Source organism: Lissotriton helveticus, chromosome 3_1, assembly GCF_964261635.1.
Source record: "Lissotriton helveticus chromosome 3_1, aLisHel1.1, whole genome shotgun sequence".
In the NCBI taxonomy this organism is placed as follows: domain Eukaryota; kingdom Metazoa; phylum Chordata; class Amphibia; order Caudata; family Salamandridae; genus Lissotriton; species Lissotriton helveticus.
Genome location: NC_136061.1, coordinates 689,483,114 through 689,506,764, shown reverse-complemented (window position 1 = coordinate 689,506,764; position 23,651 = coordinate 689,483,114). Strand labels below are relative to the sequence as shown.

General features: G+C 46.2%; 1 protein-coding gene across 2 annotated transcripts in view; it reads left to right on the top strand.

The window, feature by feature from the left end:
- Window positions 1–665: 665 nt before the first annotated feature.
- Window positions 666–23,651, top strand: part of VPS13C (vacuolar protein sorting 13 homolog C) — a 2,773,485-nt gene continuing 2,750,499 nt past the window's right edge. For both annotated transcript variants that reach the window (XM_078680824.1, XM_078680823.1), the window contains exon 1: window positions 666–837. In XM_078680824.1, the coding sequence (XP_078536950.1) occupies window positions 738–837 (100 nt within the window). In that variant the 5' untranslated portion in view covers window positions 666–737. The remainder of the gene's footprint in view (window positions 838–23,651) is intronic.

Sequence of the window (23,651 nt, the reverse complement as noted above, 5' to 3'; positions counted from 1 at the left end):
TATTCACTTATGTATTTGCTTTTGTAATTCTTATGTATGGACTGCCTTTTTTTAAATGTTAATAATTAATTTGTATAAAGGGATTGTTTAATCAGAACCTTTTGCCCTTCTTTTGATATTTCAAAAATGTGTGGAGTGTGATGTTTTTGTATATGAATAAGCATAGATATAACTAAATAAGAAAAGTTGTATGGAATACACGTTGTGTACAAAAGAATAGTTCAATCCCCAACAGAACCATTTGTTTCTTAACATTGTATACCCAGGTTCTGAGGGTTACTGGGTTACCCCATTACAATTAATGTTTGGCGGATTCTCAACATTAATTGCAAAGTTGTAACTTAATTTTGGGCAGCTACAACGTAACTAAGTCTCCCGCCTGAATGCTGCTTCAAGGACTGCTGACAGGGAGCGCCATGCAGTCTTATTTCTATGTCTAATCTTTCTCATAGGTTTCTCTTTCTTGATCAACGGCATCAGCGCGCCCATTCACCCTACGTCACAAGACTGAAGGCTGCGCGCGGCCGCGTTCAGTTTCACTCTGGTTTAAGGGGCGGCGCGCTTTCAGTGTTGTTACGCCTGTCAAAAGCAGGTCGAGGGCTCGTGCGCAGGCGCGTGATGCGCGCCCGCAGTGGCTATCAGGAGCGGGGGCGCGCGGTGTGGCTGTCAGGGAGCGGGGGCGCGCAGAGGGAGGCTCCATCAGTGCGAGCAGGAGTGCGCCCGCAGCAGCTGTCACTATGGTGCTGGAGTCGGTGGTCGCCGACCTCCTGAACCGGTACCTGGGAGATTACGTGCAGAACTTGGACCGGTCTCAGCTCAAGCTTGGGATCTGGGGGGGTAAGAAAGGGCAAGCGCCTAATCATTCTATTAGGTTGACCCCTCCACCGTGCGAGGGACCCCAGGCAGCTACGACACAGGCAGTGTTTGAGGGTGACAATAGCCACTACCAGTTCATGAGGGAGACACGGGGTAGGCTGGCATATATATGAACCAATAGAAACTATGATATCCTTAGACCTCCACGCACGTAAATAACATGAGCACGGGCTTTTACTTACAGTTGCAGAGTGACGGGGTTGTACACACACACACGTGCACAGTAAAACTGTATTGTAGTTGCGAACACTATAACACGAGTTTAAACAATTACGTAGTCCTCCGCTCCCACTGGTTCTGTTTTCATATGCACAATAACCCGAGACTTCATTGACGTGCAAGAGTACACTCGTGTCTGTTCACACTCTGGTAGCATGGCCGGGGTTCCACTTGCCACTGCACAAGTTCAGAGGTTTCCCTTCACACGCTCGGTAACATGACACTCCGGAAACTCGCAAACCACAATGACACGAACTTTTCCCATTCATTCACAACAACTATACGGTGTTCCACGCACACATGCCCAATAACCGCTATCTGCCACCCGAGTTTAGAAAAAAAACCTTAAAGCTTGCACTCCTATATGCAGGGCTCCAAGGTGCGTCCAGTTTTATAGAGTATTCCCGCGCAGTCCCTCAGAATTAGGGACTTCAACTCCCATGACATATCCCACCCTTCAACTCACACTCGGGTGTAGGTATTTATTTTACAGCGTGCAAATCTACCTAGTAAGATGCACATATAGAAAAAACTCTGCGATACGAGAAGGAAAGTCATCTTGGGCTTATTATTAAGCATATTCACTGGAGGAGGCTGACCGGTTACTTTGGAAGGGCGGTACACATTACAAGTGCAATAGGAACAGGCATGCAAGATAACCCACAAGTACCAAGAATTCCCGTTACTCATCACCGTGGGTTCAGTTGAGGAATTAGAACAGAGATAAGTGTTTTTACTAGGACCTAGGCGTTTTGCTGCTTGTGCAATGGAAAGTTGAAGCATGTAAAAAACTGCAACAGTATCAACTACAATTTAGTTTTAAGTGTTTATGTGTGTATTTGGAACGTTTCCCAGTTTAACTTCAACAAATGTTACACGTAGGCCGACACTTTTGCCTTGTCTTCTCTCCCTTTAGGCCTTATTTTCTCAATCCACTGTCTGTCGTTGTTCATCGCACAACTTCAAGGGGGAGTCCAAGTTACTTCCCCTATGTATTTCGTGGCACCCGATATTTCCGCCTTGTTTGTCTCGCGTGTAGACGCACACCAATTTACATGGTTTCATTTCTTTTCTTAACCATTCTTTTAGCAAACAAATGCATTCTAGCGCTGGGCCGAAGTTCCGGATTGCAGTTGTTTGCAAAAGGAAAGTCTGGCACTAGAAACAGGTGTAGTACTGGTGACCATTACTCAACAACGCTACTCGTTTGCTTTCTCCCAATTCTGAAGCCAAATAACTATTAATGTGGAAATCCCGATGCACTCCTAAACCACCTTCTGGTAAACTTTTTTTTAAGATTGTAATTAAATGTGTGGTGTAGCGTATTTATTTAACGTTGGAGCATTCATCAGCAGTAAACACATTATCGTCCCCTACTTAAGGCACACGTGCAAATTCACTTTATACTAATATTGCTACAAACCAGCCTTAAGTAAGCACAATGCCAAATAACTAATTTAAAGCAATGATTGGGAAACGCGGGGAAATAAATGGCGGTCAACAGTCCTGTGTAACAAAACTTGATGTCTGTTGCAATGAGCTAGCTGTTAGTAGCGGCTTGTCTGTAGTCAGCCTGCCCAAGGACACCGCCCATTGTCAATAATACCATGTGGTAGATAGCTTTCGTTTACTATGAACCACGTGATTCTGAATAAGGCTTCGGTCTTTGCTGAATATTTCAGGCCACTTCTACATAAGTTAATGCTCCATGGCCCTGCGACGTTTTTAACTGCATTGTGCGTTTACAGATTGTGGATATATCGTCTTGTCACGTAGATTAATATGTTGTCCAAAAGTCTACCCAATATGACTCATTAGGGACCTCTATATTTGCACTGTGGGGGTTGTGGTCTAGAGTTTAGTTTTAGAGTTGCTGACAAAGAATCAGCTATAATACTCGGAGTTCTAATCATCCTTCTCATTGAATTCTTGGGAAATCTCGCCTCTGCTTAGCATTTATCAACTTCTCTCAAAATCTAGTTGAAATTGACATGACCAGAATCGTCAATAAAAAGTTAGTTTTCCAGCTCATATTTGTAGATTCTGTGGTGAAGCTCGATCAAGAAAGGCAAGGCCGGAGAGGGTTGCGGTAAATAATCATGCTGAATATTTCTTTTTTTCGCTCAGTAAATCTTCATGAATGTACACCAGTATTGTAAATTAGGTGCCCTTCCTAGGTCCCTTGTGGCAGATAACGAGTGAATGCTTCCTTTTTTTAAAGGCTTTCTGTCCAAAGCTTAGCATAATGTCATCATCGAAAGGCAATCTTTCTTTGTGTGATGCTGTCAAGCCATATGAATTGAGGTGCATACCTCGAGGAAGACCCACACAGGTGTTCATTTACATGTTCTAGTAGTCAATTTAGTTTCTACTGCATATTTCAATGGGTGCTTTTCTACTTAAAATGTTTCTTACTTTTCCATAGACATTGTTTCATTGCTGCCATCACTCAAGCTTCACTGCTATTAAAATATGTGAACTGTATCACTGTAAAAATCCCACAGATAAAACAGGTCTGTGGTTGTTAAATAGCTTTGAGGTTTGGCTGTGTTTGGTTTACTGCCACTGGTACAGTGAAGAATGTATTTGGCATAATTTTGGAATCAGTGAGCTTAAAATTTGTTGGAACCACGGTGACAATTTGGAATTTATATAAGTGTCAATTCTGGGGGAAAATCACCTGGAACTGGAATACAGCGAGGAGCACATGAATGCCTCTGGGTGTTTCAGAACACCATATAGTTTGCCACATAATTAAAATGATTTGCGACAGTAGGTGATAATGCTTTGCTAATGTTTCCCTGAAATCAATTTTCAGAATTTCCTTTAGTTGAGCCCTCGATTTAGGGGTTTGATAAGTGTAGCAACCTGTTTTTACATTTGTGTAGTTTTGTCATACCCCTGATGAAGCCTCAAAGTGCTTTTGGATGAGGCTACTCCATTTATTGTTTGTTTGTGGAGCATAAGTTTGTGGAGTTGCATATGTGGAAAGAGTTTTGGTGTCAGAAAATTAATTTTGAAGGGCTGTTCCAAACGTGTAGTAGTGAACCACTCGCGGCCTTAAATATTGTATCCACAGTTTGTTACAACCTTTCATTTCTAGAAACCCAACTCGATTTCCAGAGTAGAACAGCACCATTTTCTCCCTCGCACAATTCTTTGTCCCTTTTACCTCAAAAAACCTAACACAGGAGAGTGCCCTAACTGCCACGGTTCCTGGGCCATAAGTCAAAGGAATCCTTTGAATCTGCACTGCGAATACTGGAGTTTGATTAGTGAACCCTGTTGGTGTTTCACAAGTGTCTGGAAAATAATCACAATTTTATTATCATGAGTCTTCACTCAATCACTTAGTTTTTACATGATAAACAAAAAATGCATTTATTATTTTTAGCAGTCACTGACACACCAACCAGCACGTAACATTATAATTACGGAAGCGTTTTTATTACATTCGTAGTGACATGGCCAGTTCCGTTAAATTACTGTTTACTCTAGTTACTGTTTAGAACTAACAACATTTTTATAAAAGGGAATTTGAATACACTGTACAAGCAATCTTATTACATTAGATCTTCAGCATATCAGGAACATAGGCATTTGTTTCTACCTAAATAATTTTTAGGTCTTGCCTGCATTGTGGAGGAGTGTGGCTCACTGATTAGAGCGGCAGACCCTGATGCAGAGGTCAGGCCCGGGACCAGGGTTCAATTCCCGTCGCGGCAGGGTCTTGAGCTCAAATGTCCGCGGACCCGATAATTCTCGGCACGGTGCCTACTCTAATCATGGGGTCCCACGCTGCAACTCTGGGCAATAGCTTGCTTAGTCTCCACACCGGCCCTAATCGCTAAGGATGCCTGGCTTCACCAGGGGGTTGCCCAGGAGTTGGGCGCCTCACAGGAACAGGCCAGGCGGGTTCCTCAGCGGTTTATTCAGCGCGGGGACACACTGGTAAGTGTAACCATGCGCTTTATAAGCTTCAGAATTACAATCAGTCCATGCGCTCTCACTTGCAAGAGATATTGTGTTTAACAAGGGACTTGGTGCCCACTCATTGCCTACCATTCATGGGCTTCATTTTCACTAGCATTTGCTGCCTTCTAATTGGGCAGCTCGAGTCAGCTTCACTTGCTGTTCTTTTGGCTGGAGCAAGTACTGATTGGATTAGGATTTCTCCACCACTGGTGATGTGATTGAAGTACTTTTTTTTATTTTCTGTGTTGCCTCTTGAACTTCCACTCCGTTCGTGTTGCTTCTTGCCCCTCCCAACCCGCTTGTCCGTGTTGCTTATTTCCCTCCTACCCCTGTTTGTGTTGCTTATTACCACTCCCCACCTCCCTTGTCCATGTTGCGTATTCCTTCCCACCACCCCATTTGTTTTGCTTCTTCCCCTCCCACCCAGTTCTGTGTTGCTTCTTCCCCTCTCACCCTCCAGTACGTGTTGCTTTTTCCCCTCCCAAATCGCTTCATCCCATCCCACCCTCTAGTCCGTGTTGCTTCTTCCCCTTCTAACTTCTAGTCTGTGTTGCATCATCCCCTCCCACCCTCCAGTCCTTGTTGCTTCATCCCCTCCCACCCTCCAGTCCTTGTTGCTTCATCCCCTCCCACCCTCCAGTCCTTGTTGCTTCATCCCCTCCCACCCTCCAGTCCTTGTTGCTTCATCCCCTCCCACCCTCCAGTCCTTGTTGCTTCATCCCCTCCCACCCTCCAGTCCGTGTTGCTTCATCCCCTCCCACCCTCCAGTCCGTGTTGCTTAATCCCCTCACAACCCTCCAGTCCGTGTTGCTTAATCCCCTCACAACCCTCCAGTCCGTGTTGCTTAATCCCCTCACAACCCTCCAGTCCGTGTTGCTTAATCCCCTCACAACCCTCCAGTCCGTGTTGCTTCATCCCCTCACAACCCTCCAGTCCGTGTTGCTTCATCCCCTCACAACCCTCCATTCTGTGTTGCTTCATCCTCTCACAACCCTCCAGTCTGTGTTGCTTCTTCCCCTCCCACCCTCTAGTCCTAGTTGCTTCTTCCCCTCCCACCCTCTAGTCCGTGTTGCTTCTTCCCCTCCCACCCCCCAGTCCGCATAGCTTTTTCTCCTCCCACTCCCTTGTCCGTGTTGCTTCTTGCCCTCTCACCCTCTTGTCCGCAATGTTGCTTCTCTCACCCCGGTCTGGGTTGCTGCTTCTCTCACCCCGGTCTGGGTTGCTGCTTCTCTCACCCCGGTCTGGGGTGCTGCTTCTCTCACCCCCCCCGTCTGGGATGCTGCTTCTCTCACCCCCCCGTCTGGGATGCTGCTTCTCTCACCCCCCCCGTCTGGGATGCTGCTTCTCTCACCCCCCCCGTCTGGGATGCTGCTTCTCTCACCCCCCCCGTCTGGGATGCTGCTTCTCTCACCCCCCCGTCTGGGATGCTGCTTCTCTCACCCCCCCGTCTGGGATGCTGCTTCTCTCACCCCCCCCGTCTGGGATGCTGCTTCTCTCACCCCCCCCGTCTGGGATGCTGCTTCTCTCACCCCCCCCGTCTGGGATGCTGCTTCTCTCACCCCCCCCGTCTGGGATGCTGCTTCTCTCACCCCCCCCGTCTGGGATGCTGCTTCTCTCACCCCCCCCGTCTGGGATGCTGCTTCTCTCACCCCCCCCGTCTGGGATGCTGCTTCTCTCACCCCCCCCGTCTGGGATGCTGCTTCTCTCACCCCCCCGTCTGGGATGCTGCTTCTCTCACCCCCCCCGTCTGGGATGCTGCTTCTCTCACCCCCCCCCGTCTGGGATGCTGCTTCTCTCACCCCCCCCCCCGTCTGGGATGCTGCTTCTCTCACCCCCCCCCGTCTGGGATGCTGCTTCTCTCACCCCCCCCCCGTCTGGGATGCTGCTTCTCTCACCCCCCCCCGTCTGGGATGCTGCTTCTCTCACCCCCCCCCCGTCTGGGATGCTGCTTCTCTCACCCCCCCCCCCGTCTGGGATGCTGCTTCTCTCACCCCCCCCCCGTCTGGGATGCTGCTTCTCTCACCCCCCCCCCGTCTGGGATGCTGCTTCTCTCACCCCCCCCCCGTCTGGGATGCTGCTTCTCTCACCCCCCCCCCGTCTGGGATGCTGCTTCTCTCACCCCCCCCCCGTCTGGGATGCTGCTTCTCTCACCCCCCCCGTCTGGGATGCTGCTTCTCTCACCCCCCCGTCTGGGATGCTGCTTCTCTCACCCCCCCCGTCTGGGATGCTGCTTCTCTCACCCCCCCACCTGGGATGCTGCTTCTCTCACCCCCCGCCTGGGATGCTGCTTCTCTCACCCCCCCGCCTGGGATGCTGCTTCTCTCACCCCCCCGCCTGGGATGCTGCTTCTCTCACCCCCCCGCCTGGGATGCTGCTTCTCTCACCCCCCCGCCTGGGATGCTGCTTCTCTCACCCCCCCGCCTGGGATGCTGCTTCTCTCACCCCCCCGCCTGGGATGCTGCTTCTCTCACCCCCCCGCCTGGGATGCTGCTTCTCTCACCCCCCCGCCTGGGATGCTGCTTCTCTCACCCCCCCGCCTGGGATGCTGCTTCTCTCACCCCCCGTCTGGGATGCTGCTTCTCTCACCCCCCCCCGTCTGGGATGCTGCTTCTCTCACCCCCCCCCGTCTGGGATGCTGCTTCTCTCACCCCCCCGTCTGGGTTGCTGGGTTGCTGCGTCTCTCACCCCTATCAGTGTTGCTTCCTCTCTCGCCCCTGCCCGTGTTGCTTCTTCTCTCGCCCCTGCCCGTGTTGCTTCTTCTCTCGCCCCTGCCCGTGTTGCTTCTTCTCTCGCCCCTGCCCGTGTTGCTTCTTCTCTCGCCCCTGCCCGTGTTGCTTCTTCTCTCGCCCCTGCCCGTGTTGCTTCTTTTTCTGCTACCCCCTGTCTGCGTTGCTTCATTTCTTCTCTCCTTTTCCGTGTTGCTTCTTCTCTTGCCTCCCCCTACCTTCCTGTTGGTGTTGCTTCTTCTTCTTCGGCTGCCTCTTCTTGTATTTGTTGCTTCTTCTTCTCCCGCTGCCCCTTGTCTGTGTTGCTTCTTCCTCTCTCCCCCAACTACCATAAGGAGAAAAAACACTGACACGCCCACTTCATAGCTCCTTTTTACCATCCCACTCCCTCCTACCCTCTGCTCTCCAGTTGTCCTCTCCCTCCCAACTGGCAAAGTCAATAGCTCGCCCATAGGCAAGCCCTATTGACTATGCCAATGCTTATTTATACCCATATAACATATACTTTTTTCCTGAATACTGTGATGTGGTAGCATTTAGTACAGGCCACTGTCACCTCTGTTTTCTTAGTTAAACCCTCTTTTCTGCCAAGAATCAATAGGGCTGAGGATCAGAGAGTAGAACGGAACTCAGTTAGTAAAACAGTTACCCAATCCTTGAGGACATCCAAAAGGAAAACTGGAAGCATGCTCTGAAATCCTGGAGCGGGAAAAGAAATCTACCAAGAGGATTCCAAAGAGGGAAAAGCTCTGGGCGAGCTAGGTTGACGAAGTGGAACTGGTTGAAGGCACTGGACCTGCAGAAAAAATAGAAACCAGGGAGCGTTAATGAAATAGTGGTGGGATAATACTTGCCTCTGTGTCTTTAATAAAAGCAAGAGGAGGAAAATGCTTTTTCACACAAGAAAGAACCACACCACATGAGTATAAAAATACTTTGTATTTATTGGTGGAAATCATCAAATGGGATTAACGGAAAGCATATTCGCCAGGTAGTTGATTATGGTGGTGATCATCATTTTGACGAACTCTATACAGCCCCACCATGTAAGAAATTTGGGATTCCAACAATCCAAGAGAGATTTGATTTTCTAAAATGTTAGATTCTCGTTGTGGGAATGGGAATCTAATACATCTGAGTTGAACTCCAGGCCCAAAAAATGTATAAACTTTGCTTGCCAGGTCAGGCCTGTGCTTGCGGACAGGGCTCTGGAGCACAGATTATCCAGGGGCAAGAATTTCTGATTTGTCTTTATTTAGTTTATAATTTGAAACTCGGGCATACTCTTGTATGGTCTGAAGTAGGGCAGGAATAGATTGTGAAGCCTCTTAGGTCATTAGTAAAATATAGTTGTCGTACGCTGCAAGCTTCACTGTAGACTTATTAAAGGAGACAGTGTGAATGCAGGGATTGGATCTATTCATGTGAAGGGGTTCAAAGCTTAGGATGATAAGGGTAGCGGAGAAGGGGCAGCCCTGTGTAGTACCTAGGTTGAACGCTGAGGACAGTAGGCTCCTAGACCTCACTTTAGCCGATTGACTACTGTAAAGAGACATGACCATTTTAGTAAAAGATTCTCCAAGATTAAATTTCGGTAAGGACTCAAGGAGAAAGTTCCTGCAGACCCTATTAAAAGCTTTTTCAGCTTCGAGGGCAATCACTACTGTTTCTGTAGGGGAAGCTTTGGCTCTTTTGATTACACGGCATGGGAGTCTGGTATTATCATTGGATAGTTTTTTTTCCCCTTGAAATCCACCTGTAAGCGATCAATCAGCCGGGGAAGGAGAGGTTCGAGTCTCTTACAAATTATCTTAGCATAGATCTTTGCATCCAGATTAATTAGGGAAATTAGTCTATAGTTCTTGACCTGCATTGTATCTTTGCCGTCTTTTGGGATTACAACAATGGTGTCTTTGCTAGTAGTGTCAGAGATGGTTCCAGAGTCAGCAAAGTGTTGATACAGGGATAACGGAGTTGGTAGGACTAAGTGAGTGAAGGTTTAAAAAAATAAAAATAAATCTTTTTTTATTAATGATAATACAAACGTAATATGACAGAATCATACCTCGTTATACAGAGCATATGAATTATAAAAGTAAAATCCTGGTTCCCACCCCATTCTATCTTTCCCCTTTGAACTACTGATTATACGATGTCCCATTTATTCTGTGACTGGTGTCAGTTGGGAGGTCACCTGTAGAGTTTCACAGATGTTTCCCCGGTACTCATTCCATTTGCCCCATATTTGGGACCATTTCTTAGGGCACCCTCTCGAATCATATACTGTTTGTTCCATCAACATACACCAGCACAGATCTTTCTTCCAAGCTGTAATCGTTGGTGCATCCTGCGTGCCCCATAACCCAGCAATGTTACGTTTGGCCACCAACATCCCCAGCGCCACCCAGGACCTCGCCCTCCTACCCAGGTCAATAGGGTCCCAAATTTTCAAGAGGCATAGTCCTATCTTATGTTCTACTTGGGGTCCCAGGACTTCTCCCATACACAGGGTCAGACCAGTATCGCTGTATGTGCACACATTCCGAGATGATGTGTATGAATGTGTCCTCCCTGCCACATTTTCTGCTATAGTTAGTCTTGTCTATATATCCCATTTTGTACGAGAGTTGGACTTGATAAATACACCCTATGCAGAACCTTGAGTTGCACAAGCTTTAGTCTGGAAGAGATCGCCGCCTCCCTGGGGGAAGCTAAGGCTTCCTTCCAGTCCTCATATTCATATCTCCGTCAGTTACCCAGTATTCGCGCAGGCTCAGGAGGGGATCCATCATGTTGTTAATTAACTTCTGATAGCTCCTTGATATGGCTCTTTGGGGCATGTGTCCATCTAGGATTCTATTCTCCAGCGGGGTGGATTCTACAAGGAATTCCCCTTTTGGGTTGACTGTTCGTAAAGCATGTTTTATTTGTAGATATCTAAAGTATTCTTTGTCTGCCAATTCGAATTCTGTCTGTAGCTGCACAAAGGGGACCCCATCTCCCTTTTTCCATAGGTCTCCCACACTTGAAATTCCAATCGTATCCCATTTATCAAAGCCACTGGTATTTCTCAAAGTGTCGAACTAGTCTGAGTCCCACAGTGGGGTCATCTGTGTGGTATTCACTGTCCCTCCCAGGCTTGTATTTACAGTATGCCATATATGGACCGCATGATCGGTGGGGCCCGTCAAACACAGTTTCACTGGGTTTATATACAGCACTTTAGTACAGTCACCATTCGGGAGGAGCCAACAGTCCATATTATATCCAGGGTCATCACGGGGTCTATATATGCCTTGGTGTATGGCTGCTAGATGCGCTGCCCAATAGTACCTACGCACATTCTTGAGTCCTATACCACAATCGTGCCAGCCCCTTATCAACTTCTATGATGCAATGCGGGCAGTTTCCCATCCCACAGAAGTTTTCTGTTCCTGTTCCTGTTCAATGGCCCTGAAATAGTCTGTTCGAATCGGGTGCGGTAAATTTTGCAATATATATAAAAAGCGCAGCAGTGACATGATTTTAAATAAAGCAGCTCTGCAGAGCAGGGACAGGGGAAGAGTCTTCTAATGTTTGACGTCCTATCCTAATCGCTGCATTGGGGGCAAGAGGTTATGTTTATAGTATAGCGCCGGATCTTTGGTGACATACATCCACAGGTACTTGAAATACTCTTGAGCCTCTACTATTGCATGGTTTTGGAGTATGGAGGGGAAATTTCCTCTTAGCTCATGAATGACTGATTTACCCCAATTTACGGTATAGCCAGAATAGTTACAAAAATGTATAAAGATGGGGAGTGGTCTATTCAATTCGGTGAGCCCAAGTACACGAGTATGTCATCTGCATACAATGAGATGCGTCTTCCCAGCCTTCCAACCATCGTAGGCCCCTCATGATAGGATCTTTCCATATCCACCATGCCAGCGGCTCCAGCATCAAAGTGAAAAGCAGTGGGGACAGGGAACCGCCTTGCCTAGTTCCCCTCTCGAGTGTAAATGTTGATGATTTTCGGTTGTTTACTACCACTTGTGCGAGTAGATCGGCATATAGAAGTTGTATCCAGCTTGTAGGTCTCCTATAGCCCTCTCTATCTCCGCGGTGGGGAGATCTTCTTGTGAGAGGGTTCGTAAAGGTATATCTGATAACGGGGACATTGACTCTTCCTCCGTGGAGACTATGTGGGACCTACACATCTGCTGAAAATGTCTTGTGAACTCATCTGCGACCCCCTGGGGGTCTCTAATATGTCTATTAGAGTCGTCAATTAGTTCAACTACCAGACTGCTGGCTTGCTCTCTACGGTCCAACCAGCCTAATAATTTCTCTACTTTGTTCCCCAGCCTTGTATATTTTACAGCGTGTGGCTCTACACTGGGCCTGTGCGGAGTCTGTGACTAGATCCTTATATTCCTTCCTATTTAATATCAGTAGGTGTTCATCCTTCTCTGAGTTTCCCCCCCTTGACCCTCTTTCGAGTTCTAGGATGTCAGTTTTTAGCCTGGTGAGTAGTATGTTTTTCTCCTTCCGGGTCCCAGCAACCAGACTGACCGCCTGTCACCTAGCTACTGCTACTCCCAGAGCGTTCGAGCGGAGTCCACCAAGCCTTCATTCTCTTAAAAGTAATGTTCCATTTCTAGCGTCCGTTTAGTTTTGATAGTGGGGTGCTCTAGATACCAGGGATTTATTGGAGCAACTCTTCCTACCTTCGATTCGCCCACTCCTAGTAGAGTCCATATTGGGGAATGGTCCGATATACCCCATGCCAATTGGCGTACTTCTTTTATCTGTCCCATCTGTCATGCTGGCACTATTATGTAGTCCATTCTCCATAGGGAGCTTTGGGCCCCAGAATGAAAGGTAAATTGCCTCTCCAAAGGATTTAGTGTGCACCAGGCATCCTCCAGACCCATGGCTCCCAGGAAGCCATCAATCTGCGCTTGCAAGGGGGGGTACGTCTCTGAGGGGAGCGGTCTTGTTGTCCCGAGACTATTGAGTTAAAGTCTTCTCCTATCATGAGCCACCCCTCGGGAAAGACAAGAAGGAGATCTCCTAGGTCTTTAAAAGCCATGGCTTGAAGACCCGGTGGGATATATATTGATGCCAATGCAAGAGTTTTCCCCTCCCAGCTCCCTGTGATCGCCACATACCTGCCATGTTTGTCAGTCAAGACCTGATCTATAGTCATCGGGAAATTCGTCCAGTGGTGAACGCCGAGTGGACCACTCATTTATATCTCCATCTTGTTAAGGCCCCACATGTGTTTCCGATGAGATGTGTCTCTTGCAGAAGGACTATGTCAGGGGCGTGCCTTTTTAAATGCTGAAGTATTATCCATCTTTTAAGCTTGTCCCCCAAACCGTTTACATACCAGGACAACAGTTTGGTCACCTTTTTATTACCCATACTCGTTCCCTTCTACGGCTGTGGTCTTGAGCGATCTTTTAGATTGGGAAAATATAATGCCTATTTTCTTTTGTCTGTGAATGTCCTCCTGAAAAGGGTGTGCAAGCCAGCCCATGTGAGTCGTTTTGAGGGTCCAAGACCTCCATTCCTGCTCTGAGTTACTGCCATCTAAGCTACTCTTGAAACAAAACAAACTACCCATACCCCCCCTCCCTGCATTTCAGGCTTAAAACTGCTCCTATCCCCAACGATGCAGAGTGCCTGTCACCCCATTGTTATCTCACTGAGAACTGATTGGGGGTGTCCACTCTACGCACTATGCTTGCCAATACTATCCTTTAGAGAATAAATGGTCAAAATAGTCACTTAGTCCATCGTTAGATTGTTCTGGAGGCCGTGCTCCTCATTACGTCAGATCAAGTTCTTTAATCATGAATACTCAATCCGTGACCCACTTCATTTGTTGTGTTGTGTTCTACCATCTCCGGAAAGCGCCGGGACGCCTCTTGGCTGCGGCATCTGTGCGCTATATAAGCAAAAATAACATAACATAACATAACTTCTGTCCACTCTAGGCCATCAACCTTCTGGATACTTCTTGTTGGCTGTTTTTTTTTTTAGGCTCGCGTGGTCCTATACTCCATCTGAGGATGTCTCCCTTCGCGGTTGGGTGCTATTTCTATGGACAGGTCTCCACCCATCTATCCATTCTTGCGCCGCTTCAAAAGTGTCGAAAAACCACACCTTGCCCTCCGCTTCCCCTCCGGAGTTTGGCGGGAAACAACATTGAATACTTCAGACCCTTTTCTCTTAGTCTGGCTTTGGCCCCTTGAAACAACCATCTCATTCACTGCACATTTGCAATGTAGTCAGGAAAGAATTTCACAACACTGTTTTCGAATTTGATCGGTGGAGCTGTGCGGGCAGTTTGCAGGACTACATTACGATTCCTAAAATTAAAGAGTCTTGCCAACAGCAGCCTTGGGGGGGATAGGAGGGGAGTGGGGGGCGGAGCTCCCTGTCTTGACCTCCCACCCGGGACTCCATGTACCCTTTCCACTGAAAAGAAGTTGGGCAGATTGTTATGTTGGAGATGTTTAGCGATTAGTTCTTCTACGAAAAGGTCCGGGGTAAGTCCATCCGCCCGTTGTGGTACTCTGATTATTCTGATGTTCTGGCGCGATCTGCCTTCATAGTCTTTCAACTTGCCTTCCAGTGTTTTGCTGACCTCCAGCAATTGTTTGATCTGCTGTTGAATTATGTTGGATTCTTGGTTGAGATTGGTTGTGGTGACCTCTACTGTTTTGCCCGGTCGTTGATTTTTGGGAAATCTGCCCAGAGGAGTGTGACCCTGGTCGTTATGGAGTCCATTCTACTTTTGAGTGATGTTCGTACTACGTGATGGCTTCCACAATGTCTTTCAGCGAGGGGTTCTCTATGTCGTGTTGCGACCCTGTCTTTCTCTCTGCCCTCAGAGGTCCATCCACATTCGAGATTGTGGACATGGCGTAGCAATCGAGTTTTGTCTGATGCATGTTTTTAGCGCCTATGTTACTAGACATTGTTGGATAATACTCCGCAGAAGGGGAGCGAGAGAGGAGGGTCTTTTTTTTTTTTTTTAAACCCGCTTGGTGCCCCAGATCCCCAGGCTACTGCTCATGCTCGCTGCCGACCTGTGGAACGCAATCACTGCGTGCCCCACGTGGCCTTTCTGGGTTCGCCTATGGGAGTAGGGTGGGCTCCTTTTTGTTGGGAGATCTTTGTATGGCGTCAGCCACCCCAAGCGGCTATGTGTTAAAGGATGTGTCTGGTAGACTTCTCGCTGGATCACAGAGGAGGGGAAAACTGCAGGGGTGAAGGGGACGCCGACACCCTCCTCCAGGTTTATGCCAATTATTTGAATGGGAGTAGGTTCTCTCCTCAATGATGCACTACTTTTCTTGCTTTCAATCTCACACCTGCGGAGGTAGATCTGATCAGGATGTGTTTTAATTCCATTCCTCCACTTGCTACTGTGCAGGCCTCTTCCAGCCCCTATGTGTCTCCGTGCGACCCTGTTCTTTGTGGGCCGTGGAGAAGTCACACTTGGTCCTTGAAAGCCATGGAGTAGATGGCAAATGTGCTTTTTATGTTGGATCACACCCTAGCCACTGCCCTCTCGTACAGTTCTCTTATGCCGGGTCTCCACAACCTCCACCTGTTACACACTCCTGCCAGCACCAGAGTGTAATGTGTCGCTACAATATCCAACCCACTATTTAATTGGAGTGCTCGGGCCCATTCTCTCAAGGTTCACCACAGCAGTCCGATTCAGTCCCCAATACGTTTTTGTGCCCTTTGCTGACGGACCTTCTCACCATGTCCGAGTGCTTTAATTCACAGCGTGTTGCTCCTCCACTTGCTGTGTTCCGCTCGGTTCGCCCCTCGGGGCGGCTGGCAGTACGCCTACTCAGCACTCGGTTGTCGCGCACAACGGCTCAGCTGGGGTCCCTTCCTCGCCGCCCCTGACCGAGTCACCGCGACATCTGCGTGGGGGGCTCTGGTGCTACGTGCCGGTGCCAGCAATTGGTCGTGCTCTCCGACACAGGTTTAAGATTTCGGGATCTGAACCACCGGTTGTGGATGGGCACCAATAGTTCTTTTAATGTCCCCCCCCAACAGTCAAGTACACGGCATTGCACTGCCTCCATGTGGCTTATCTCTCCACAAAAGTCCGTGGCTTCACCGTTGGGTCTGAGCCCCGGCACGGAGTGCGACGTTCCTGTGTCTTCCTGTAAACCAGACCCCTCGCCGATCACTCCTACGGCTGCCCATCATCCAGGGCCACGATCACGGATTGCTGAGTCAGAATAATTTGCGGATTAATTGCTGGCGGGCACTAGTTACTAGTGGAGCTCCTCTAACTTGCGTCCATTTTCTCCAACGCTTGGCCACACCCCCGTGAGCGAAGGTTTTTAAAAAAACTAGCTGAGTAGCCATCAGGGCCTGGAGCTTTACAGAGTTTCAAGGAACGTATTGCTGAATCAAGTTAATTTATGAAGGCTTTCTGGGGAGCAGCTGGTCACAGCGGATTCCATTATTGAGGCTCAATCACTCCGTGCTTCTCTTCTTAGATCTCTCCAACTCCCTATTTCCCAGTGCTACTCTACTTTTCAGATCGGGTCATACCCCATTAAGGATTACATGTATCAAATCATGCAAAGATTAGGCCATGCTATTGCTAAAACATTCTATCAGTAAGCAAAATTTGCACACATAGTAATCATAGACAACAACCCAGTAAACGGTTTACCCAAGGCACACTAAACAGGCATAAATACTGGGGTAAATACTCAGAATAAGGAAAAAAAAGAGACAGTCCAGCTGTATCAATTGGACCTTCTGCTAAACATTTGCATTTCATAAAACACCTAGAACTAGTGCCTCCTGGAAGCTATGCAGGACTCCATTTCCTATGTTCACTATCATTGTGTACAAGGCTAAGTAGTGTGCTGTAGGACATTGTAGTAGATTTGCTTGTGTTGAGAGTAATCGATATGGAAAACTTTCGGTATTCTCTGAGGTCATGAAATGATTCATACAATGGTTAGTGAAAGTGGTAATCTAAGCATATACCTTTTCCGACTTGGCATGTTTTTGGTCAGTTGACTATAAATTTGGTTACTGGAATGGTGGAAGGAGTTGGATGGCTTGCATACATTTTAAGGGTAACCCACTTGAGAGGTGCAGTTCTGTAGATATTTTTTTTAGCAGTGGAATAGGCTGGCTAAAACAGAGTTGAGACTAAGATCTCTCTTCCAAATTTCTTGGCCTTAGAAGGTCCTTTTTACTTATTTTCTAAATTATTCTGGATAATTTCCGTCTTTGCTGGAACTGAGCTCAAGAGCTTAGCCATCTGCACAGAGTACCCTCAAAATGAGATTTTTGAAAGGTCATAACTATAAGGAAGAAAGGTGCAATCTTGAATGAAGCTTCATTATCTGTGTGCATCTCCGAAGAATAAGTGTGATGAAAAAGGTCTAATTCTCTTGATGCCCCTGTGGGTGATGGAGAGTGGGGTCTTTTCCTGGCTGCATGTGGCAACAGACAAGCAGTGGAGAATTTGAAGCGTTAGAAGATGTAACTACATAGATGAGGTCATCTACCAGCCATTTTCTTAATTATTTGAAATTTATGAAGCAGATAGAGCAGGGCTCCTAGGTGTAGGCTAATGGCTCAATTAAAGCACCACAGCCCCATGGCAGTAATTGCCCTAACACTGTGACATTCTGAGAGGCAGGAAAAGTCAGCATAGGATTAACATTTGAAAATGACGCATTTGGTTACTCGATTTACTTGTGGCCCTAAAGCCAGTTACATCTGTTGATGTATGATCATATTGGCAAAGTTTGCAGACAAGGGTCTCACTTTTTTAAGAGTTGAGCTTGAAATGGTTTAGTATTATCCATAAGTTCACAACGTGGGTGCAGTGAGCTAGGTCGCAGGAGTATGGTATAGGCCTGCAAGTTTTCTAATCTGAAGATGATCTTGGTGTTGTCCTCGTAGCTCCAACAGGTTAGAGTGATATATTTGATTTGCGGCCTGTAACAGGCTGATGTATGCTTTGAAGTGGCATCGTGCAATGATGAAACTTTGCAGGATGCCAGACTTTGACTGGAAGGGCTTGGATAGCTAGCGTGGTGGTGATACAATGCCGGATCTACCTAAAGACAAAAGGACTGCAGTCCAAGTAGGTACCTTGAATACCAGCATTGTTCTGTCTCTGTAGAAACATTCTGCCATACCCAGTGAAGTATGGCCATTTGTGTTGATTTTCTCCTTTAGATCATAGCAGATATGTCCTTGCAGGGGTCCATTTGTCTGGCTGAACCTCAATATAGGCTCCAGTGTGGTCCTCATACTGATAGTGCAGTATTGTGTGAGAGAGATAAACTTGGCGAAAGAGAAAAAAACAGGTGCGGTGTAATTTAAATATAGCCACAATCTGATTTTCTCAAAATCAAATGGGTGTTGTGCTGGGACATAGCAAGCATTGACAAACCCAATAGTTCTTGCTTTGAGACTATTGACTCTGCCAGTGGCTTTTGTTTCTAATGCACAGTATAGGCATTGCTGACTTTGGCAGTGATATATGGCCTTGCTGTATAGCAGTCTGGCTGCTTTGCAGTTTGGTTAAAAATAACAATAAAAAAAGGACTATGATGAGCCCAGCAATAGTGCACGTAAGAAAAAAAACATTATCCCTGGCTTCATCGTAGCACTTTTAAAAATTAGTTTTAGCCACACAAAACATCAGCCCTGCTGTACAGCCTGGCTATACGCCATTGTCAAAGCCAACAGCCCTCCCTTATAGTCGAGACCTATTGGCTTTGCTGATACTTGCTTTTAACTGTTTCTATGTAGTATCACTGTCATGATTTCTGCTGTAAATGCAGCTTTCACACGTGACTTTTGATACTCTTGCTTAAGTTCATGTGAACAGTGATATCTTTATGACATAGTTTTTTTTTGTTTTTATAGTCTTTATTTCGAAGTTTTCCTTCATAAAAGACATAACATACATAAAAATTTATCAGAAGCAAAAAGAAGAGAATGATATTAATCAAAATCAAAATTTAAAAGGGATAAACCTTAATATAAGCAAATAACCACTAATACATTTTTTCTTTTAGCAGTTATCAACAAAAAAAACTATACCAACAGTATCTGGAACAGTTTCCATTATACACAATGTTAGAACCAACGAATATAACAGACAATATGTCCCAGATCATAATCGGTCAATTTCAATTTCGAAATAATCTAGTTAAATTAATGATGGACGCTACTTGCTAGCTTCTTTGATATACCTTGCTCGGATTACCCAAGCCCATCCAAGATATTTTGCCAAACCGATAGACATCCACTCAGCTGTATTAGTTCTTAGAATGTGTATTGCTTCTTTACACACCCGTATTTTTGTACGACGACAAACTGGTTTGAGCCACTTCAGACGGGGTGCGCGATAGGCATGACATTCGAATAAGAAATGGCTCTCAGTTTCGTTAACATCTAGACAAAAGGGGCAATACATTTTCGGACTATTCTGCCATTTGTTAGTAAATTCCCTAATTGGTAAAGTGCCTACTCTGAATTGATGATAGAGTTTTCTATCTAGGCCTTTGGTGATGTTATCCCAATACGTCTCAAGTTGGGGAATTACTTTATAAACTAAGAAGGTACTGGTAAGTGAAGAACCAGCTGAAAGTGAAATCATGTCATTTTTAACAACTGACCAGAACAACTGTTTAAACTCATTCTTTGAGGGAAAGGTTTGATTACCTGGGTCTGACCAATGTAACGGTAGACCCATCTTAAGGAGGGTTGCTTTAATACTTTTGAACCAGGGTATATATCCTGAGCCAAAAGACAGTTGAACCTCCCGAAGCTCATTAGCGAACATTATCAGTTCTGGGGTAGACCAAATTCTTCTCCATAAAGCAACCATTCTAAACAGGGCTTGATTTTTAAGAGATTGGCAGCCCATATCGAGCAATAGTGGGATTGCGGGGGTTGAGGGCGGTAAACCTACCAAACTTCGAAAAAATTTGTTCTGTATTTTATCTAGTGGTACAAGATCAGCATGACCCCATAGATCAGAGCCATAAAGAACGGCCGAACTAATTTTGGCCTTATAGATTTTCGTGGCAGGAAGTACTCTTTTCGTGAGGGAGCAACGCTGTTCCTTCACGAGACACCCTGATAACCTAGCTAGTTTGAGGCACATAGCCTCAATCTGTTCTTTCCACCGCAGTCTATAATCAATAGACACGCCTAGGTAGGTCATTACCCATACTTGCTCTAATGATACTTCGTTCATGGTAACATAACCCTTACGTGGTTTATATTTTGTAAATACCATAAACTTGGTTTTCGAGACATTAATCTCCAGATCATTTAGTTTACAAAACTCCGTGAATTTATTAATGGCAGTTTGCAACCCCACCTGGGTTTTGGCCAGAATCAGGGTATCGTCGGCGAAGATTAAAAGTGGGAATTTAGTCCCTCCCAATACGGGGGCATCAGATGAAACAGACGAAAGGAACTCCACTACCTGAGAAACAGACGAAAGGAACTCCACTACCTGGACATTATGACATAGTAATATACTCAGATTGCTTGAATTCTGTTCACAAACCACATGGACTATGCATGTTGCTGCCTGTTAAATGAGCAGTTGAAGTTACTATTGGGAGTAGGCCAGATTGATAGCTGACTGAGGTCTGAAGTTTGTGGTACTAAGCAACGTCCTTCTGAAGCCAGCTTTTCATAAATGTATCCTAAAATGCTGCAGAAATTGGTAACCGTTATTTTCTAAAATTGGGAGTGGTATATAATGTGCATATTTAGTATTGAGTCTGCATTAAAATGTGTGTTTTTGAGCCACTTGTAGAAAGGTTGCATTGAGAAGTGGAACTGGAGAGTTTCTACTGTTTTTTTCAATCATGTGGGGTGCAGACCTAAGCAGAGACGTATGTCACCAAAGATGTAAGCTTTCAGGAAAGTGGATTAATTAGAATTTAATTAGAACTTAATCCGAATCTCAAATTTTATTTAGGTCTTAGGTGAAGGGAATTTCAGAGGTTGAAGTCACGAGTGTGAAGGGATCTTTCCCACACTCCTGTATTTGCCTGATAGTGTGGGCAGAAGGTAGCGTGAAGCTGATCTTGGATGGCTGATCCTCTGCTTATGCTGACAGTTTGTGTCTAAGAGCTGGCTTCCTTCTTGGAAAAGTCTCATGGATGCTGTAAGGAGGCCTTAACGTTTTGACGTGATTTGCAACCTAAGTCAGTGCAACAATTTCAGTTGATATGGCAATAATATTGCAGAGGATTAAGTGAAATACCTGTTCTCTACTGCCAGAATATCCGGGATTACTTCTGAAATTTTACACCTCTTACCGCGAGACACTAGGCCCCATTTTCAAACTAGGACAATAGACACCCCTTGGGAATAGGGGTAGAGTAACAGTAGTCAGTTGACCAGCAAATGAGGAAAATAAACATATATCTATACTATTATTATAAAGAGAGAACATGCACCTTTGAGCCAGGTAAACTCGGGAACCACAGCGCCAATCCACACACCCGATACATTGTAGAAATTGTCAGGGTGTGCAGATGGACATAGGCTATAAAAAATAAAAAATAAACGTACATTTAAAAAAATAACTTTAAAAAAAAAAGTAGTGCCCTGAAAGTAGCGCCGGCCGCGACGCTGCTCTGGCCGCGACGTAGCGCTGGCCGCGACGTGCGTGATGACGAGGAGGAGCGGCGGCCGCGGACATGGAGCGGCGGTGAAGTGAGGAGCGCGGGCGCGTCATGGCGAAGAGGAGCGGCGATGAATTGAAGATCGCGGGAAGGAGCGGCAGCACAGGTAAAGTAAAGGCTCAGGGCGGGAGGGAGTCGAGCGGGTGTGCACAGAGGGACAGGCGGGAGGGAGTCGGGGCGGGAGGGAGTCGGGGCGGGTGTACTGCCCCCAGCCCCTTTCTGCCCCAGGCAACGCTGGGGCGGGCTGCTAGTGTATGTATGTATGTATGTATGTATGTATGTATGTATGTATATATATATATATATATATATTACCTACTGGCAGTCGCCAGTAGGTATATATAGTTAGGATTTTTTCTCTATGGGATTTTTGAAAATTCTATGTCTAATAACTTTGGCGTTTGTGGACGGAATTGGCTGAAATTTTCAGGAAAATGGCACATTTTGTTTCTGAGCAGCCCTTGAAAATTTGGGGGGGGTTCGTCAAGGGGGGGCCGAGAAAAAAGGGGGGTCCCAAAACGTGTTTTTAACATTGAGTTTTCCATAGGGCGGTTGGCCTCACTTTTAGCCCGAACGGCTGAATGGATTTGCACGAAACTTGGCAAAATTGTAGGGACTGGTAGCCCGATGTGCCTTTTGTAGGTCTCAATATATGTGCTCCAGTGGATTTTGAGAAATTAACGTTTAAAAAAAGATATATATCTGTAACAGCGGACCAGGCAGCGTCCCAGGACGCGTACTTTTCGCGCAACGGAGCTTTGTGAAGCGAAGTTGATTGGTTCTCTGGCGTCTGTCAACATTCCAAAAAGTCCGTAGCGGCCGCCATCTTGTCTCTCGGTAGGATCGAGAGACAAGAGGAGGCCAAAACAAAGGGGGAAATAACCATAAGGGGGCATAGTAGATCCTCGCTGACCCCCTAGGTTTGATGTGGAGGTTTTAAAAGGGCCCCGCGGGGCAAAAATAATAATAATAATAATAATCGAACGGCTGAATGGATTTGCACGAAACTTGGCAAAATATTAGGGACTGGTAGCCCGATGTGCCTTTGCTAGGTCTCAATATATGTGCTCCAGTGGATTTTGAGAAATTAACGTTCAAAAAAAGATATATATCTGTAACAGCGCTCCGCTTCGCGTAACGGAGGTTTGCGAAGCTGATTGGTCATTCTGTCACTGGGCTATAGTTGGGCTACATCTGGCTGATATTTGGGCTACATTTGTTTTTTTGTGTGTCTGGCGGCCATCTTTGGGCTACATTGGGCTACATTGGGCTTCATTGGGCTACATTGGGCTACATTTGGGCTCCAACATATATATAGGCCAATGTAGCCCAATATATATTTTTCAAAGTTAATTTTCGTAAAAACCACTGGAGCATATATCTTGAGACATAGCAAAGGCACATCGGGCTACCAGTCCCTACAATTTTGCCAAGTTTCGTGGAAATCCATTCAGCCGTTCGAGCTAAAAGTGAGTCCAACCGCCCTATGGAAATGAAGGAAATTAATGGGTAATTTGTAATTAGCAAATAGCTAATCGCAAACTAGGAATGGTAAAGAATCGCTATTTATTCCTTAAAGTTCGCTATTTAGGAAATGCAAAAAACTTTGATGATACATATGGCGGTTCATCTCTAACAAGATAAGAAGCATAGGGATACATTTATGATGACTGGCGCATCACCAGGGATGTGTTAGTCATTCTGTGCCACTGTTCCGTCACCTATGGTGTGCTGCATTTACAATGCGGCGCATCATGGGGCAAAAACAGCACAGATGCGTGATGTATCTGTGCCGTAAAGGTGGCGCATTGCTGGAGTTGTATCGCAAGTGTGATGAAGCTCCAGCAAGGGTCGGGGGTGCCCCTGTCGCAGGGTTTCTGTTCTCACACAGAACTGTGGACAGAGGATTGGAACCTCTGCGAATTAGGGTGTCCCAAAACTCACGTTAGTAATCAAAAACTCCTTAGCAAGCTAGGTACAGTGTCACATTGGATATAACAAACTCTCAATGTTTAGACAATCCAGAATATGAACTTATAGTACCTCATGATACGTGGAACTCATGAACAGTCGGTCGTTATATATTTCCTAGAAACCAGAACATGGAGTTAAGAAGAACACATGTGTATTTGAAATG